This window comes from Sitophilus oryzae, unplaced genomic scaffold (assembly GCF_002938485.1).
Source record: "Sitophilus oryzae breed Bouriz unplaced genomic scaffold, Soryzae_2.0 scaffold_130_pilon_pilon, whole genome shotgun sequence".
Lineage (NCBI taxonomy): Eukaryota > Metazoa > Arthropoda > Insecta > Coleoptera > Curculionidae > Sitophilus > Sitophilus oryzae.
In genome coordinates, this window is record NW_022145960.1 from 328,948 (window position 1) to 349,823 (window position 20,876).

Sequence of the window (20,876 nt, forward strand, 5' to 3'; positions counted from 1 at the left end):
TTTCGTAAAAAATTAGACGACGCGTCCCACCAATAAAAATTCGACAAATTTGCAAGTAGCCAATAAAATGAGTGGGCGGAGCGATTTTGCGGTCGACATATAAAATATATTGCTGTTTATTTAAATGTTTTTTGTCCGCATTCCTTTCATAGACACCGATCGAGCAGACGTACTGTATTTGGTTGAGAGATCGGAAGTTACACTTCAACTCCACCTTTTGTGATAATTTAAAGAAATTGTTGCAATAAAGACGGTTATTATTATGTTTAATTACTACTCGCATTTTTTATACGACGTTACATCATCCTAATCCTAACAGGCTGAAACAATGGCCACAGTTCTTCTTCCGTTCATATTATTATTATTATTATGACCTATTTGTATTAACAAAAATAGCAAGGTGTTAAATTTATTGCAAAAATAGCAAAATATACAGGGTGATTCACGGCCATGGCACGTTAGACTTTATGGGAAACCGGTGATAGGATTTTTTTTAAATTTGTATTTTTGCATAAAGGCACCTGCTCTATCTGTCTAAATTATTTTAAAGAAGAAAAAGATTAAACGGCTCAGCCCTCAACAACTCGCAACCGTATACACCAGTGTACACCAGTGCAGACACTAGTGTAGGTGTGTGGTTGTGTGAGTGTGTGAGTGTGCGTTTCTGCAATGGTGTACACTGGTGTATACGGTTGCGAGTTGTTGAAGACTGAGCCGTTTAATATTTTTCTTCTTTTTTATACATTTCCCTCACTATTTCTTTCTTGTTTAAATTATTTTAGGCATTATAGTGTTGCCGCTTCATATACAACATATATACTGAAAGTGGTAGCACCTTTGTTATTTTAAATGGAACACCCGGTATATTATTATATTTTTCGATACTATGTACTTTCATATCATAAACTTTTCCTATTATACTAACCAAACATGTGTAAAATTGACAAAAACATGATCTTGAATAAACATTGGTTAAATCATATATTCGGCATATGGAATGCTACGATTTGGTTTATAGGAAATCCTAATAATGATGCGGCAACACTGTAATGCTGTAGAAAGATAGGTGCCCTTATGCAAGGTTGCCAACCGTACGGTAATTTACGATATTACCGGATATATTTTATGATATAACGGATATATTTTATGATATATCCGTTAATGGGTACGATATAACGATCCAAACTTATTACCGTGCGTAAAAGTACGGTATTTACGGTTTGGTATGGTAAACTTACGGTATTTTGAACAGAAAAAGCCACGATTTTGTTTTATTTTGTAGCAAACAGTACTTATTATTTAATACAGTTTATTATTAGAGCAAATGTAATTAATTTCATTACGAGAGCCATCTATGAACGAGAAGCAGTACTACACGGAACTGAGAACTGTATTTCGTAAGCTGTGGTGTATGCATGTTAACACAGGTAACATATAATATATGTTATCTGAGATGTTAATCTGCAGTTCCCCGATTTTTTTTGTGAATAGAATTACCAAAACCCAGCTTTATAAGAATAAGTAATTTATACCTGCTCCTGGTACTTCATCTCAAGATGTAGATGGTCACGAGTCCCCAGATGCGAAGAATGACGACATTAAATTTTTTTATTAATATACAGGGTGAATCTTAAATAAGAGCAAATATTTTTAGAGGTAGTATATTTCGACCCCAGAAACACATCTATGAGGTTTTTTCGTGTAAAAAAAATTAGATTTTTTTTAAATTTTTAGTTAAAAAGCATAATATCTTGATAATAATAACATATAGATCTAGATTAACCCCTTCATTAAACTTACAAAAAAGAAAACCCAAAAATATCCAGTGGTTCTCAAAAATCTAAACAAAAAATCATTTTTTTTCAATTTTCAAAGTAAAATAACTTGGTTATTTTGGACTTTTTTTGAAATACGCTAAAGAGAAAATATCGTGGGCGTACAGCGAAAATCCACCAAGTCACATTTTTGGTTGAATTGGAGTGGTGTGTTTAATCCAATTCAACCAAAAATGTGACTTGGTGGATTTTCGCCGTACGCCCACGATATGTTTCTTTTATCGAGATCTACCAGCGCGGAAAATATTTGCACTTATTTAAGACTCACTCTGTATAATTACACCGTTCTCTATTCAGTTAATAATCTGCTCTCTCAACTGATATTCGTGAATTGGAATATGACAACCAATCATTAGGTATACCGGGGTGCGTCTCAAAAGTGGCTCCCCCCTATAACTTTTTTATTTTTTTAGATAAAAAACGAGATTTGGTACATTAGTATATGAAATTGACTTGATTGATTGACATATTCAATTGTTTTCGGTCACTTCCTGTTTGATCGGAAACGACTACAACTTTTGATTTATAAATGGCACCATCGGCATTTTTTTACTTTATTCGATTGAAAATGACATTCTGAATCGAATGACGTATCATATGTCAACTTTTGACATATTCGCTAAAAAACAAAATGTATTTTAAATTTCAATCTAGAGTGCCATGACTGTGTTTAAAACACTAATTTTTAATCAAGGAGCCTTGGAAAAATAGATTTGATCGGTTTAATGTTTTTAGTATCTTGTCCTGGCCGCCGCACAGTGATGCCGAAAACGCGAAAAGTGGCAAAAAATAATTTCTCAACTTACTACTACATTTTTTTAAATTATTATGTTGTTAAATGTGGTTTTCTAAATATATAAGTGATGTTTTGAATTCAGAAAATTAAATTATGTATACAGAGTGTACTTAAATTGGCTGTAAAAAATAAAAAAATGGGTTGTAAAAAATTTAATTATATTATTTTGTCTTTAATAGCATATTAATTTAATACTCTATTCTTTGTAAAGTTTAAAAACTCAAAAAAAGTTTGTGTAAACACGTAAATACACAGGGTTTTATTTTCAGCCCCTTACAATAGAATTAGCATTTCGTTTTTAATATAATCCTTTTTTTAGAACTAGTTACCAATAACTATTAGTTAAATTCAACTTAAAAAAGATATTTACGTTCATTTCCATGAGAAAAAAAGACACTAAATACATCTGTATATTTTATCTAGTTAGCTACTAATATATAGAGTAACACCAAAACATCTAAAAGACTGAGCGCTCTTTTCGCATTAGATGTAACCAGTTGTTCACTTACAACCATTTAATTTTAGTTATATTTTTAAATGTTCTATAATTTAGAAATATCTGTAATTACCTGTGGTAAAAATATTATAGTTAGATTATAACTTAGTTACGAGAATTTAATACGCAAGAAAAAGAAACTAAAAATTACCCTAGCTTCTAGATAAGATGGATAATATATTTAATATGAATTTAGCAAATGGATAAAAAATTGAATAATTTAATCTATAATAAGTTTTGGAGCCTCAGGATGCTGTTCTATTTTACTTGACAGGATAAGTCTTGGTGATCTCTTACTATATCCGAGAAAATTAGTATCTAGAAGGTGCATGACATTCTTGATAAAAGTAGCTGACTGAATATTGACGCATCATAAACACATTAACACGTCTTTGTAGTTTATATTAACAATAATTATTCAAAATGAATGAGATTTCTAATAATATTAAATTTAATGTCATATAAGCACAAAACGAATAAAAACTTAGGCTTAACTGGGAAAAGCTAGTTAAAATTACATATTAAAAATTATTTTTAAATTTGGATACTTTGTATATCGAAAATTAAATTGAATACGAGAAAATATATTACCAGTTTCCTTTTTAAAACTAATTAAAAATAACCAACAACAATATTTTACAGCACCTAAGAAACACCCAGTAATATACTGTCATACGTAATTTATTTTGGGAAACTAAATCGTGGTTTTCGGGAGAGTTAGGCAACCTAAAGGGTATTTGTGGGTTAATGTCTTGTTAATGTTGGTCATGAAACTTCGTAGTTATGAAGAAAAAAGGCTAATAATTGTAACCTATATCATATTTTTTTGGAGCAATTTGGAGCATTTTGTATTAGCTTACATGAAATGTGATTTTAGATTAAGCAGTTCTTAATTACATCAAGGTCTTTATTGGGTTTTTTTATGGTACCAGAGAAGTTAAAACTAGAATTACCATGGAGAAAAACAGTTGAAAACATTGTACTTTCTCAGAGTACCATCAGTTTTTAACTAATTTATCACCAACGTTAATCGCACTAATTTTATTTAATCAAAATACCGTATGATCGAGAAAAAACGGCGTCAGCGATGGCTATGGAATGAAGATCGCTGTCATTTTATATGTAAATTTATATGAGAAATGTCATCGATGTTCATTTCCCAGCCAACTGGACGCCGTTTTTTTTCGATCATACGGTATTTAAATTCAGCTTCAGCTAATAATCTTATAAGCTCGAACATTTCTTATCAGGGATTCATAATGGGCCCGTTTTTATTCAAAAATCTTCACACGATTCTGAAAATATGGACTATCAGGAATATACGAGTGAAATTATAATTAAAAAAAAATACTTCTGATATTTTGATTCTCTGCCGCTATTGGGAACTTCTGCATCACTGTGCGCCGGTTATTAAAAGATCCCCAAATCGTATTTTTAATAATATCTCAATTTTTGCAAATGGAACGAGGGTGGCTCATTAGCATATTTTGAAAAAGCATTTTTTTACGAATAATTTGATACCGCACACTTGGTATTTCGAGTCAAATTGTCGTTATGAACCGCATGTTACAATTTCAAATAAACCACATGCGAAAATGTCAAAAGTTGACATATAATATGTCATTCTATTCAGAGTGTCATTTTCTATCGAATAAAGTAAAAAAATACAGAGGGTGCCATTTAAAAATCAAAAGTTGTAGTTATTTCCGGTGAAACCGGAAGTGACAGAAAACAATTGAAAATGTCAATCAATCCCAATTTATGTCATATTCTAACATACCAAATCTCGTTTGTTTTATCTGAAAAAATAAAAAAGTTATAGGGGGTGAGCCACTTTTGAGACGCACCCGGTATACGTAAATTTACTGTCAAATCATTTGAGAAATTAAAATTAATAAGACAAGTAACATACCTACATCAAATTTCTAATTAAACGGATGGTCGTTTGAGTAATCACTCATGTTGTTGTTCGAAAAACTCAAAAAATTTGTGTTCTGCCAATAAATTGTATGTGCCTTGCCGTTGATTTTATTCTGATTCAATTAAACTCTAAGAAACTTTGAATGCCCTGTAAATTGTAAATACTGAAATCATTTTGATAAGAATTTATTTTCCATTATGAAATAATCTTTGTGGTTACCTACCTTTTTATTTATTTGAATAACAGTTTCTCCCATACAGATATCAAAATTATCTTTTATAGTTTACAAAAATGTTATCTCGATATAACAACCGCGATTTTAAACACGCGTCTTTACATAAACTTTATTAAATAAAGAATAAAGAATATGTTTGCATTAAATTAGAATTAAAGATATTAAGGATTAAGGTATAACAAATTTACACACCTAAGAGACAGCTAAGTTAAAAATCTGACCGCAATAACAATTTAGCTTAATACAACATTTTTCAGTTTCTCAGTTGAATATTTTAGTCAGTTTTAGTCTGGTTTTAGTCTTTACGATGCTTATTTAACCGACACATGCTTTGGCGCTCAAATTTTTCGTTTCTGCATGGTGAACTCCTTGAAACTCCTTGAAAGTGAATACTTATTAAACTTTCTATCAGTTATTTAATTACGTACTCTATGCTTCATATACCGTATGATAAAAAAACCAGGTCCAGTTTGCTTGGAAATTACGATCGATGGCATTCACCATATAATTTTACATATTAATTTATCATTAAAATGATAGCCATCTTCATGTCATAACCATCGCTGGCGCCTCTTTTTTCGATCATATTGTATATCGATGTAATCGCCATCGGAAACAATATATGCAGTTATATTATACAGGGTGAGTCTTAAATAAATGCAAATATTATTTTTATAATGGAAAATAAATCATTATTTTTATTATATTATATAATTTATATTATTATAAAAATATTGAAAATATGCAGTTTTTTTGAATGAAAATGTTTTTTTTTACATGTAAGTCGCCCGCATGAGACGTTTTCCTAAGCAGAAGCTGGAAGCAGAGCTGGAAGCCCTTGTCCGTGCCCTTGTCTGCTGCTGAAAGCTGGGCGAAAATCTTAAATGGGGAATATTAGTTGTATGTCTGGTTGCATGTTCTTTTCCCAATTATGTGACTGACTGAATATTTGGTTGCATAAGATGGATGTTTATTTTTTAATTATTTTAGAGGTTATAAAAATTTCTAATCACAACAAAAATAATACCAGAATAATACGTTTCTGAGTAATATTCTTGCAATAATCAATGTTAAAAAGTTAATACTAATTCACAGTTTTATTAGAGAAAGTTCGTTTTTTTTAATAAAAAACAAGAGTGTGCCTAAACAAGAAATAAATACATTTTTGCAAAATATTGGTTAAAAATTTGTTGGATTTCTCTAGAAAGACCGTAATTATATAAATAAATTTAGTCAAAATGTCCAGATTCAGTGGGGTTTTACAATTAACTGATCTAGATGATTTTATTACACCTTCTCAGGTAAAATGTTATTTTGTAAATTGTAAGTCGATCTATTCAATAGAGAACGGACAATAATTTCAACAAGCAATATCCAAAAATTGATTTGTAAAAAGACTATCACTTTCAACTTAGCAGAGTCTTTATCTCTGGTTATATATTCTTTTTCCTTTGTTGGACAGATATAAATGATAGAGTATAAGCTAAACTTTGCCCTTTTGCAACCTTATATCATATTTTAATCAAGACATATATTATTATTATTTTACAATTCTAGGAGTGCATTAAGCCTGTAGAAATCCAAAAAGTCAAAACGTCTGGAACTGGATCTAAAATAAAAATTCAAGAAGATGGCTCTTATTTTCAAATTGAAGAAGTATATTGATGAAAACTATAATATTGTGTAGTATAATTAAGTGTGTATATTTTTTTTTAAGGATGGGAGTTTTCAAAAGCTTCAGAAAGTTGAAATTACATTAGCTGATTGCCTTGCCTGTTCAGGATGTATAACTTCTGCAGAAAGTGTATTAGTAACACAGCAGAGCCAAGAAGAACTATTGAGAGTATTTGAAGAAAATACAAATTTGAAAGTGGTAAAATCATTTAAGTCAAAAGTTAAAGATCTTTACATAGATAAATGAAACAAGTTTAGATTGGAAAGTGCCCATAAGGACAATGTAAACACTATTTGGCGCTATTCTTGCAACGGCCGCGACCCAAAACTTGAAAATTTCGGAGCGGTTCGGCTCATGTTCGGCTTTTTCCGGAATTATATCGCCAAATATTGTTTATTCAAATTTATTATTATTTTCTTTTAATTTTATAAATAAAATACAGTGTGTTGCATACAAGAAACTTTATTTTACATAAAGACATGTATAAAATACCTATGAAACATGGAAATCGACGTTATGCCACGATCCACGATGGTTTTTGCAGTTCACAGTTCACAGCACAGCTTTTTAAGTTTTTAATGCCACTTTTTCACAATTATCACCGGTTGGAGTAAATAAAACTTGAATTAAACTCACAAGATAGCAATTATTACTTTGAAAATGGACGCTTTAAACACTTTTCGGAATTTCTTTAATGAGAGCGGTTTAGATTTTGAAAGATTTTATAATTTTTGAAGATTCTGACGACAAGGGAAAATTATTTCTGTTTTTGTTTGCCGTTGTTCTTAGCGACTGCTATAGCAGCGCCAGATCGCATATAACGGTCGCGACCCAAAATAATTTCGCGACCTAAAATTTTTACGGGCTTTCCAATCTAAACTTGTTGCATTTATCTATGGATCTTTACAGGCAACATCCAAAAAATACCAGAGGATTCAATTTATATGTTAAAAACGACAGATCTGTCAAAATGACTGTCACTGTCATGTATCCTCTCGTTGGACGAACGCTATGTTGTCTGTATTACTTCGTGGTATATTCGTCGTATTACTCCAAATTTGTCTTAAAGCTGTACGCACACTGGTGCGATCACGGCCGCGATCACGATCTCGACGCGGCCGCGGCCAAAAGTTGCTGAAGAATACATATGAGCCGTTTCGCACTGGCGCGATCAAGTTTTGGAGACGAAGCGGCCTGGCGGCGTTCTATTCTGCGGTGGCGATCAGATTCAACTTTTCGAGTTTGATCGCGTGATTGCGACCCAACTGATAGGAATTTTCCGTAATTTTGTGTGTTTTTCTTGTTGCAATTTAGAAATGGAGTGAACAGAGCAGCTAATTAAGGCTGTAAAAATACACAAAATTCTATATGATTTATCCGATCAAAATACAAAAATAATAGAATTAAAAATAAAAAGTTTGAGACAAAATTGGAGTTGCAACAGAAAAACTAATATCGGTGTCTGGAGTTCAATTTTTGTCAAAAACATGATGGTGAAAACCGCACAACGATATCTGTTACCGTTTTGGAGTTACGGGGTGTTTTTCAAAAATATTCATTTTTAACAAATCGCTGTAACTTTTTTGCTATGGAAAATTTTGTATTTTTATGAAAGCATTTCCAAAGCACTTTTTTACGTAGAATTTAATGGTTTAAGTATATTTTTTTTAAAATTAATAATTTAAGAATTATCAACAGAAAATTTGATTTTTTTTAAAATTTAAAATTACCTTTCCAAAAATATAGCACACTTGATATTTTGTTATAATCCCCTGCGAAATACAGGATTTTTAAAAGTTCGCCACTTTTAAATAGTAGGCTTTGGACCCCTCATTGATGATATGCCCTTAATGGAACTCGAAAACATATTTTTCCAGCAAGACGACGCACCGCTTCTGAACGCTGAAGTTATCGGCAAATTTCTGCAGCCAATTTCAAGAATAATTGAATAGCTGACCAAGCACTCCAGCCGTTGGCCGTCGAGGCCGCCTGACTTAGTGCCCATGGATCTAATCCTATGGATATATTTGCGGAAGAATAAAGGTTCCTTATTCTTCAGTATAATCTAGACAAAAATTAGAAATACTTAGCAGTTATGAGAGGGTATCTTTCACCCCTACTGAGTTAATGAATTCCGCGAGAAATGTTCAAAAACTGCCCCGTCTGTCCATAACAGGAGACGGTCGATATGTCGAACACCTGTAGCAAAATCTTATGTCCTGGTTTGCTATTTATTTTTATTGTTATTAGATATAGTTTAAATGTGTTGATGTTGGTTAAATATATTTTAAATTGTTATAAAATTCTGCATCTCTCATAGCAAGTATTATTTTCGTTTTAATTGATGCTCACAGCTAGAATTTTTTTACATTACAGCCGGTGCCGTTCAAAGCCTACTTATTTAAAGCGGGCGAATTTTTATATACTCTATATCTCGAAGAGGGATCGAGCAAAATATCAAGTGTGTTATATTTTTGGAAAGGTAATTTTAAATTCTTTTCAATAAATTAAAAATATACACGGTGTCCCATATAAAAAAATCAATTTTCTGTTGATAACTCTTAAATTATTAATTTTAAAAAATTATACTAAAACAATTAAATTCTACGTAAAAAGGTGCTTTGGAAATGTTTTCATAGAAATACAAAATTTTCCATAGCAAAAAAGTTACAGCGATTTGTTAAAAATGCACATTTTTGTAAAAGACCCCGTAACTCCGAAACGGTAACAGATATTGATGTGCGGTTTTCACCATCATGTTTTTGATGAAAATTGAGCTCCAGACACCGATATTAGTTTTCGTCTATCTCATATAGAAAAGTGTGTTTCCATTTAAAAGCGTCGAATTTGACCCACCCTGTACATATGTATATATTTTTATTGTTTAAGTTTAAATATTGTAGGTAAATATTTAAGAATGTTTTTTTTCGGTATACATAATTCACATTTTTAATTTGTACCTATGTATACCTACAGGATAGCTCACTAAATATAGGTACAGCGGTGAACGTGAACGCGTTGTTGTGTGCTAGAATGATCGCTCATGTTATCGCTGCCCTGATCGTGATCGTGATCGCGGACGTGATCGAACCAGTGTGCGTGTAGCTTAAAACATGGGACATGTCATAATATACTGTATGATCAAAAATGGTGATCAAAGATGGCTGATTACAAACTACAATCGATGATAATTTTTGTGAAGTCAATTTTTAGACGTCATTTACTAAAAATTGACATAAAACTTGTAAAAAATTAACATTAATTATAGAAAGATTAAAAAATGATGGAACATATCCAGACACAAATATATTTGCAAAAAATGATTTTTTGTCTAATTTTAAACACCATTTAAAAATTATTTTTCTCGTAATTTTTACTCAGTATACCTACAACCTTTTTAAGCCAACTGGCAGTAAGTGCCATTAAAAAACAAAGATCCTAATGGGCCAAGTAATGATGTCTAGAGCTTGACCTCTTCAAAATTATCGTCTATTGTCATTCCCCGGCCGTCATTGACGCCGCTTTTTTTTTCAATAGTATGGTATTAATAGACATATTTCACTCACCAATAAATTATTAAATTTCTACAGAATCTGGCAATCATTAGGCATTGGTAGCTCTTATAATAAAAAAAACTTAGGCATTTTGTTTAAGTGCAAACCTAAAGTATGTATTAGGATGTATTTCAGGAAAATGTTTTAACTTCTACAGGGTGGTTCAAAAAAGTGTGAGTGGATTGGGATGATTTTTTAAATGGAACACCCTGTATATTATTGCACTTTTAGTTTTTTTTCTGATTACTTTATATAATCCTAAGATATTATTAAATATGTTTTGACAGTTTCAGAGATATTAATAAAAAAAAATCAGACAAATTAAATACAGACTTCTTAAAAAAAATATTAAAATACAAGAAATGTCCTGAAATCAAAATTATACCATGTATTTACTATAGTTGGTCTGTACTTACTTTGCCATAAATATTGTAATCCTAAACTACACAGGGTTTTCAAAATTCTATGCCAAACTTTGTGAAATACAAAATAATTTTTCATTGTTTATTTTTAAATCAAACATCCTGTATATTATTTCTTTGTTAGATGGAGTACTTGAAAAATATTTGCGATTTTGTAAGTATTCGCAGTTTTATTATATATGGCTCTCTCAACGGTAAAATACCAGACAAAAATCATTAGGTGGCTTTGATAATAAATTACTGTTGAAAAACCCATGTGAAATATAATATCACGAATATTCGCAAAACTGTTAAAAATTTCGAAGTACTTTAAATTTTAAATTCAAAAAATGTTCATTTTTTAATAATTCTCCATCTAACAACAAAATAATATACAGGATGTTCCATTTAACAAAACGAAGAAAAATTATATTATATTTTAGATAGTTTGGCGTACCATTTTGAACACCCTGTATAGTTTAAAGTTACGATATTTATAGCAAAGTAAATACAGACTAACTATAGTAAATATGTAGTATAGTTTTGATTTCAGGACGTTTCTTGTATTTTTAATTTTTTTAAAAAAAAGCTGAAAAATATTTTTTATTTATTTATTAATAGATATGAAACTGTCAAAACATATTTAATAATATTTTAGGATTATGTAAAGTGATCAGAAAGGAAGCCAAAAATGCAGTAATATACAGGGTGTTCCAGTTAAAAAAATTCAACCCGATCCACTCACACTTTTTTGAGCCACCCTGCAGAAGTTAAAATATTTTCATGAAATACATCCTATTCCTCTAGAATTTATTACTTTAAATTAAGTATTTATTATTATTATGCAAATTTCATAAAATAAGATTTTTTAACAAAAAATCTAGTGACATATTTTGTATATTTTAGGCGGGTCAAATTGATGATGCTAAAGTTATAATAGTATCCGTTTCTATACAACCCATACTGTCATTAGCATACAAGTATGACTTGACACCTCAAGACTGTGCTGCCAAATTAGCCACATATTTCAAAATGTTGGGAGCAGATATGGTTGTAGATATGAAGATAGCTGAAGATTTTGCCTTAATTGAAGCTGAAAGAGAATTTATTAAAAGATATAGGGCAACAGAGAGTGATGGCGTAAAAAATCAACTTCCTATGTTAGCATCTAGTTGTCCTGGTTGGGTTTGTTATGCTGAAAAGACACATGGCAGTTACATTATACCATACATTTCCTCCACAAAATCGCCACAGCAAATTATGGGATCCATAATAAAGCAATGGGTTGGGAAAAATAAGAGGGTTTACCATGTCACGGTGATGCCATGTTATGATAAGAAGTTGGAAGCAGCAAGGGAGGACTTCTTCAATCAAGAGACTCAGAGTAGAGATGTTGACTGTGTTATTACAGCTAGTAAGACATTTCATAATTAAGTAATTCGGTCATAACAAGATAAGTAAACAATATAAGTTGTTTATTAAACCATATACCGGTTGCGTCTCGAAGTGGCTCACCCATATAACTTTTTTATTTTTTCAGATAAAAAAGAGATTTGGTATGTTAGTATATGAAATAAATTAGGATTGATTGACGTATTTAATTGTTTGGTTTGGTTTCAGTTACTTCCTGTTTCACCGGCAATTACTACAACTTTTGATTTTTAAATGGCATCCTCGGTATTTTTTACTTTATTCAATAGAAAATGAAAATCGATCAATCAATTTTATTAATGTCAATACAATACATAATTGTTTACACAAGTCAACATAAATAAAATATACAAAATTAAAATACGCTAATACATATGTGGTAATAAATACAATAACATACACTAACTTAATTTTTTTTAAAAATAAGACTTGACTTAGACTAAAACAAAATAGAACGAAAAAGCATTGCTACAAAATAATTAACAACAATACTTTATACATTATTACCTTATCAATGCTATCATATAAGAGTTCACATATGCCATAAATATAAATGTAATTTGAAATTTAAATTTGTTAAAATGAAATGTATTAATAAATGTAACTCTGAATAGAATAACATATATTCAGAATGACATAATTATATGCCAACTTTTGACATTCTCGCTTAAAAAAATTATTGTATTTTAAATTTGTGTGTCATGGCTGTGTTAAAAACACTAATTACAACCTAACCTAACCTAACGTTTTCTTGTCCTGCCCAGTTAAAAGATGCCCAAATCGTATTTTTAATCATATCTCAATTCTTTCAACGGAACGGCGGTGGCTCATTAGCATATTTGGAAAAAGCATTTTTTACGAATAACACAGACACATAAAAAAAGAAAAGTGGGGTATGCCCACATGTATATATATATAACCTAATGTAAATTTATTAAGGTAAGTAAGGGCCTTGTAAACTCACCCACCAGAATTGAGCTAGCATGTCTCATATTTTTTCTAACCTCAAAAAACCTACCACAAGTCATGATTTTCGAGAATCGCACGGATCTTAACCAAAACCGGATTGGCAGAATTAAAAATGGCGGATCCAATATAGCAGATGCGAATTTCCAAGTTCGTACGGATTTTAACCAAAACCGGCATAGTGGGCCCAAGTAGCATTTTCACGACTTGCGACCACATGTTTACTAAACACAACGTTGGATTAGTTACAAAAAATAGTTAGCTCCGTACCTTGGGTATTAAAATAAATGTAAACGTTGTTGTAACGTTGTGCCGACATTGAACTAGTACTACAACAAAGTAAAAGCTTGTGCGACATCGAATAAACGTTGTCTTGTAACCTTTTTTGCTTAAGTGATTCGGACAACGTAGTTACAATGTTGGGCAATAAAGAGTTTTCCGACGTCACTTTCAGGACCTATTCCAACGTTATTAGTCCAGTATGCGACTACTCTCGAACTACTCTATCTTAATCTCCAAAACAACAAAGTGAAAAAAAACATTAAAAAAAAAATTAAATTTTCCGCCATGTTGTTGAATAAGAAAATGTTCGTTCCTAAAACAGCAATTCCTGCTTTTTGAATATATTAACTTGAAATATTTGACCCTAAACAACACGCGGAAACAATTTTTTTTCGACTGTGAATAAATTATTCTCATTTTACTAAAAAAAAAATTTCAAGAAATTTTTTAAAAGTTCTTTAACTTTAACGCCCATTAGTATTTTTTAAAGTAGAAACAATACATTTATCAATAAAGTTGTTTGCGTTTAACTTTTTTGCCTTGTGTAACGAGTTACTGAGTTGGTTAAAGTGTTTCAATAATTATGATCTTCAAACATCCTCCACACTTAAATACTTTTGTTTTGTTTTCCTTTACTGTCATCTGGCATAATACGTCTCTAACTAAATCATAAAAATAATATTTTTACTATAATTATCCCAATTTAGGATAAAACGCGACTTAGACGCCATATTATTATAGTTTTGTATTTCTGTGAATTAGGATTTTAAACAACGTTGCAGTTTGTACTAAATTAGGCTGCTAGCCAACATAGGTATGCAACGTCGTTTCGATCCAAAAATTCTCCAAACTAGTGCAGACTAGAGTTGGCACGAGGTTGTGCCGACGTTGCGCCCCGACGTTTGGTCGCGTGACACAACGTTGTCCACACAATTTGATGTCGGATTCGCAAAATTCAAAATGGCGGATCAAATATGACGGACGCAAATTTAAAAAAAACAGGGATCCAAACAAAATCAGTATATAGGAGTTTTTTGGGTCGCTGATCGCAAATCTGAACTCAAATGGGCCATTGATTGCGAATCTGACGTCGGATTGGCAAAATTCAAGATGGCGGATCTCATATGGCCGACCTGAAGAACAGTGTGGGTCCGATTTGAATCGGTTCCGCGCCCACAGGGTAGGCTGTTCTTGAGATCGGACATATGGGATTCGCCAATCCGACGTCAGATTAGCAATAAATGACCCATTTGACTTCAGATTCGCAATCAGCGACCCAAAAAACTACCATATACCTACTCATTTTGTTCGGATTCGTGATTTTTTGAAATTTGCGTCGGCCATATTTGATCCGCCATTTTGAATTTTGCGAATCCGACGTCAGATTCATGATCAGCGACCCCAAAAACCCCACTATGCTGGTTTTGGTTAAAATCCGTACGAATTTGGAAATTCTCATCTGCCATATTGGATCCGCCATTTTGAAATCTGCCAATCCGACGTCAGATTCATGATCAGCGACCTAAAAAACCGCCATATACCGGTTTTGGTTAAGATCCGTGCGATTCTCGAAAATCATAACTTGTAGGTTTTTTAAGGTTAGAAAAAATATGAAACATGCTAGCTCAATTCTGGTGGGTGTTTTGAGTTTATCAGACCCATTTACATTAGGTTACAGTGTTATACATAAGAAAACAATTTTTTTTGGTTTTTTCCTACTACATTTTCCTGCTTTTTTACGGATTTTTACCAAGTTTTTGAGGTTAGAAAAAAACTGAGATGTGATAGCGTAATTCTGATAGGGGATTCGTGCTCAGCGTCGAAAAATACTATAGGATATGATGGTCTGGTAAAAAGCATACCCCACTTTTCTTTTTTTGTGTGGCTGTGTAATTTGGTACCATACACTTGACAGTTTTAATCAAATTGTCGTTATGAATCGCATGTTACAGTTTCAAATAAACCATGCGAAAATAATATAAGACACTAAAAACATTAAACGATCAAATCTATTTTTCCAAATCTCCTTCCTTGACTATAAATAAGAGTTTTTACACAGCCATGGCACCCTGGATTGAAATTTAAAATACAATTTTGTTTTAAGCGAAAATGTCAAAAGTTGACATATTGTTTATCATTCTATTCAGAGTGTCATTTTCTATCGAATAAAGTAAAAAAAAATACCGAGGGTGTAATTTAAAACTCAAAAGAAGTAGTCACGATTTCCGGTGAAACAGGAAATGACCAAAAAACAATTGAATACGCCAATCAATCCTAATTTATGTCATATACTAACGTACCGACATAGATAAATGAAACAAGTTTAGATTGGAAAGTCCCAATAAGGAAAATCTAAATAGTATTTGGCGCTATTCTTGCAACGGTCGTGACTCAAAGCTTTTGATAATTTCGGATCGGTTCGGCTTTTTCCGGAATTATATCGCCAAATATTATTTATTTAAATTTATTATTATTTTCTTTTAATTTTATAAATAAAATACAGTGTGTTGCATACAAGAAACTTTATTTTATATAAGGACATGTATGAAATACCTGTGAAACATTGGAAACCGACGTTATGCCACGATCCACGATGGTTTTTGCAGTTCACAACACAGCTTTTAAGTTTTCAATACCACTTTTTCACAATTATCACGGGTTTGAGTAAATAAAATTTAAATTAAACTCACAAGATAGCAATAATTACCTTGAGAATGGACGCTTTAAACACTTTTCGGTATTTTTTCAATGAGGGCGGTTTAAATTTTGAAAGATTTTATATTTTTTTAAGATTCTGACTTTGACAAGAGAAAATTTATGAAAATTATTTCTGTTATTGTTTGGCGGTTGTTCCATGGTTGTTCTTATCATATATAGCGGCTATAGCAGCGCCGGATCGCGTACATATATATTTTGATGGACTTTCCAATCTAAATTTATTTCCTTTATATATGCGTGGCGAATTTCTTTTTTTATCTGAAAAAAAAATAAGTTATAGGGGTGAGCCGCTTTTGAGAAACACCAAGTTTAATATCGAATGAGCAGTGGCCGAAGCGATCAGGAGACGCGGAAGAATTTAAAAAACGATAAGATGACAATACGTGAGGAAGTACAGAGTTGTATGTGAACAAATACAAAACCAATGTCCCTACATCTGTGTAAGGACAAATAATAAATAATATCTTAATTCTAGAGTTGTTTCGAAACTAATAAGGCCTTAACGCTAGATTAACGCTAGGAACCGAAGTTTTTATGCATACATTCAGGTCTGACGAATAATTTTTTCAGTAAATAGAATTAATGAAAGAATGATAATTTTTTTTCTGAAGAAGCATTAAATTTTGGGGGTTCACGTACACATGTGCACTTATTGAGGAACCGCCACTGTTATTAGTTATTACAGGGTTTTCACATATTTCTGTGTTCTGTATTTTATCACATATTCGCACTTCATACAAAGTATACTTTTTTATATTAATAATATGCATCTTACATCTCACTGCCTTCAAACTTGATAAGCCCTAATATTAACATGCTATTTTTCTTTTAGTTGAATTGGAACAAATGTTGCAGTCAGCAGAAATTTCGTTGGAAAGTTTGGAAAATTCAAAGTTCTCTCAACCATGGATTGATAACGTAGAAAACGAAATAATACCAGTTCCTCATCGTAATATTGGATCCGGATCGGGAGGTTACGCCGACTACATATTTAGGAATAGTGCTAAAGAGATATTTGATTTAGACTGTGATAATTTAGACTACAAAACTTTAAGGTAACATAAATTATTGTTGTGACGTAAAATATTAATATTTAAGATATTTCAGAAATCCGGATTTTAAAGAAGTTATTTTAGAAAAAGATGGAAAAGTATTACTTCGATTTGCCATTGCAAATGGATTTAGAAATATTCAAAATTTAGTACAAAAGTTAAAAAGAGGAAAGTCACCATACCATTATGTTGAAGTTATGGCCTGTCCATCAGGTAAGTGTATTTTACTCAATTATATGTATATGATTTGAAATATTTTTAATTTAAAATTTAAGTATATTTTCCTGTCATATATACTTTTACATAATTATGAAATGAAGTAAAGTATGCAAAAAGGGGCGATTCCAACAGACAAACGCCAAAAAATACAGAAAATAAAATCTACGTTTTACTTAAAATTACGGAAAACAACTGTCACTGTGATATTCTCTCATTGGAAAGACTTTAGAAACTTGATTATATCAACTAATACCATACGATAAAAAAACGGTATCAAGCGCTAGACGTCATTTACTTAGCCCGCACTCTTCTTTATTTTTTAATGGTGCTTACTGCCAGTTGGTCTTAAGAAGATTGTAATTTATTTTTATATTGAGTAAAAATGATTTTTAAATGGCGGAGTTTAAAAGATGAGAAAAAATATTTTTTTGGAAATAGATTTGTGTGTCTGGAAACATTCTATCGTTTTAATCTTACTATAATTACTAGTGATGGGAGTACTCGAGCGAATTTTCGCTCGAGTACTCGATTATTGATATAACCGACATCGCTCGATTATGAACGAGCGATGCAAGCGACGAACGCAAGCGATCCTAGAATGAAATAAATTGAAATCCGATTTTAATGTGACATATCGATAAAAAGCCGAGCGAATTTTCTACATACATTGCAGGTAGCAAATTTATACGACGCCGTATATACCGGGTGCGTCTCAAAAGTGGCTCACCCCTATTACTTTTTTATTTTTTTAGATAAACAAATGAGATTTGGTGTGTTAGTATATGACATAAATTCATATTCAATAGTTTTCTGTCACTTCCTGTTTCACCGGAAATTACTACAATTTTTGATTTTTAAATGGTACCTTCGGTATTTTTTTTACTGTATTCGATAGAAAATAACATTCTAAATAGAATGACGTATCATATGTCAACTTTTGACATATTCGCTTAAAAACAAATTGTATTTTAAATTTCAATCTAGAGTGCCATGGCTGTGTTAAAAACACTAATTTTTAATCAAGGAGCCTTGGAAAAATAGATTTGATCGTCTAATGTTTTTAGTGTTTTGCCGTGGCCGGTTAAAAGATGCCGTGGTATGGTAAAAGATGCCCAAATCGTATTTTTGATCATATCTCAATTTTTTTCAAACGGAACGAGGGTAGCTCATTAGCATATTCCGAAAAAGATTTTTTTTACGAATAATTTGATACCACGCACTTGGTACTTCGAGTCAAATTGTCATGAACCGCATGTTACAATTTCAAATAAACCATATGCGAAAATGTCAAAAGTTGACATGTGATATGTCATTCTATTCAAAGTGTTATTTTCTACCGAATAAAGTAAAAAAATACCGAGGATGCGATTTAAAAATCAAAAGTTGCAGAAATTGAAAAACAATTGAATAATATGTCAATCAATCCTAATTTATGTCATATACTATAACCTACCAAATCGCGTTGTTTTATCTGAAAAAATAAAAAAGTTATAGGGGGTGAGCCACTTTTGAGACGCACCCGGTATATTTATCCTTTGCGTATCTGAGGGACAAAATTTTACGACCTACATCGACAATGCTTCGAAATAAACTAAATCAGGCGATCAAAGGAATCGCTCGCCGCTTACTACTTGCCGTTCATTACCGAAAGGTGCCCTGCGCACGCAACTTACTGCTTGGCGCTTGGCCTTCGAGTACTTACAACATGCGACGGACAAAAAACCGTATTTTTAAATACGAGCGATATTTCGCTCGAGTGATCACTCGGTTATTGCAATTGCTTGGTACTCGAGTACTCGATTATTGAAATTAATCGGTTTTTCCTATCTCTAATAATTACTGTTAATATTTGAGAAGTGTTATGTCAATTTTTAGCAAACAGTAAATGAAGTCTTTTTTTTTCTCAAAAACTATGCGAGGGTGCACTTTTTTGCAATAGACAAAGAAAGTAATAAATAACAGAAAGACATTTTTACAAAAAAAACAGCCATTGTTGAAGTTGCAAAACATTTCTATTAGAGTTGATTTAAGACTGAGGGTAGTTTTTGTCCTTCTTCAACCCTTTCTGTTAAAGCGTCTAGTAAAATATAGGCACCCAACATCATTCCAATCGGAATATCGGTTCTTAAAATATCTTAAAAAATATATTTATTTTTTTAAAATTTGATGCTCTCTAACGGACAGACGAAGCACTTTTATATAGAGGTAAATTGTATCCAATTAACATATTTTGATGCCAAAAATACGTATGAGTTCTATATCTACGAAATATTGTGACACCCTGTATAATATATTCTGTTAAACGTCTGTTAAAATCGTTCCTTTGAATAGAGTTTATACATTAATTATATAATTTCTGTATATAATAATGTACAACAATATTTCTTGATGTTATCTTATTATCCTTTTTTCTAATTTTCATTTTATTCTAAGGCTGCTTAAATGGCGGAGCTCAAGTGAGACCAAAAGAGGGAATTACAGCTAAGGAAATAACTCAAGAATTGGAAAAAATGTACTTAGATTTACCAGTAATGACGCCAAAAGAGAATAAAACAGTTAGAGACTTATATGAAAAGTGGTTGGGTGGTCAAGATAGTGATAAGTCAAATACAGTTCTCCACACGCAGTATCATGCAGTTGAGAAGGCACCAAATGCCTTAAATATTAAGTGGTAAAAATTATATCGTTTCTAAGTGATGTTATTGTTGAATATATTTCTTTTTGTTAATAGTAGTTTTTATCCTTGATTTGGCCGTTAGGAATCTTCATCATTATCATCCATATTAAAATTTATACCAAGTTAATATACCATGTAAATTCCATATTTGCAACGTTCAGCTTTGGGTCCCGATTTCCATATGTAAGAATAGTACAATACATTTGTAATGTACTGAATAAAGATAGAAGAGTAAAAACGTTGCAAATAAACCGAGAAACTATGCACATTGCTAAGAGACGTGGAAGCGGATATGGCAGCTTCGTTGCGGTCGACATGATCGCCCCGCATAGCAATCATAAAATTGAAATCCAGTACTGATAATTCTAGGGAAGGGTATACTTCATGCGTTCAGCCTCACGATTTAATTACGTCCCATTAAACTTTATTTGTTTATTTATTAAATAATCGTTGTTATCTTGCAGCTTGTAAATTTTTAAATGCAAGTTAGAAACTAAACGACTCTAAAATGATTAGAACTTTTTGTAAAATAAGTGGAATTAAGTTGGTGCTCGATAGATGTCGCGCTGTTAACTCTGAATTCAAAAATCGATACCGTGAAGTGGGGTGACTTTGCCC

General features: G+C 31.7%; 1 protein-coding gene across 1 annotated transcript; it reads left to right on the forward strand.

The window, feature by feature from the left end:
- The first annotated feature begins 6,274 nt into the window (after positions 1–6,274).
- On the forward strand, positions 6,275–20,309 carry LOC115874964 (probable cytosolic Fe-S cluster assembly factor AGAP009023). Its single transcript, XM_030890272.1, has 7 exons — positions 6,275–6,584; positions 6,841–6,939; positions 7,001–7,156; positions 11,820–12,327; positions 17,143–17,365; positions 17,418–17,575; positions 20,015–20,309. The coding sequence occupies exons 1-7, from the start codon at positions 6,522–6,524 to the stop codon at positions 20,254–20,256; spliced, it is 1,449 nt and encodes a 482-aa protein (XP_030746132.1). The 5' UTR covers positions 6,275–6,521; the 3' UTR covers positions 20,257–20,309.
- The last annotated feature ends 567 nt before the right edge of the window (positions 20,310–20,876 follow it).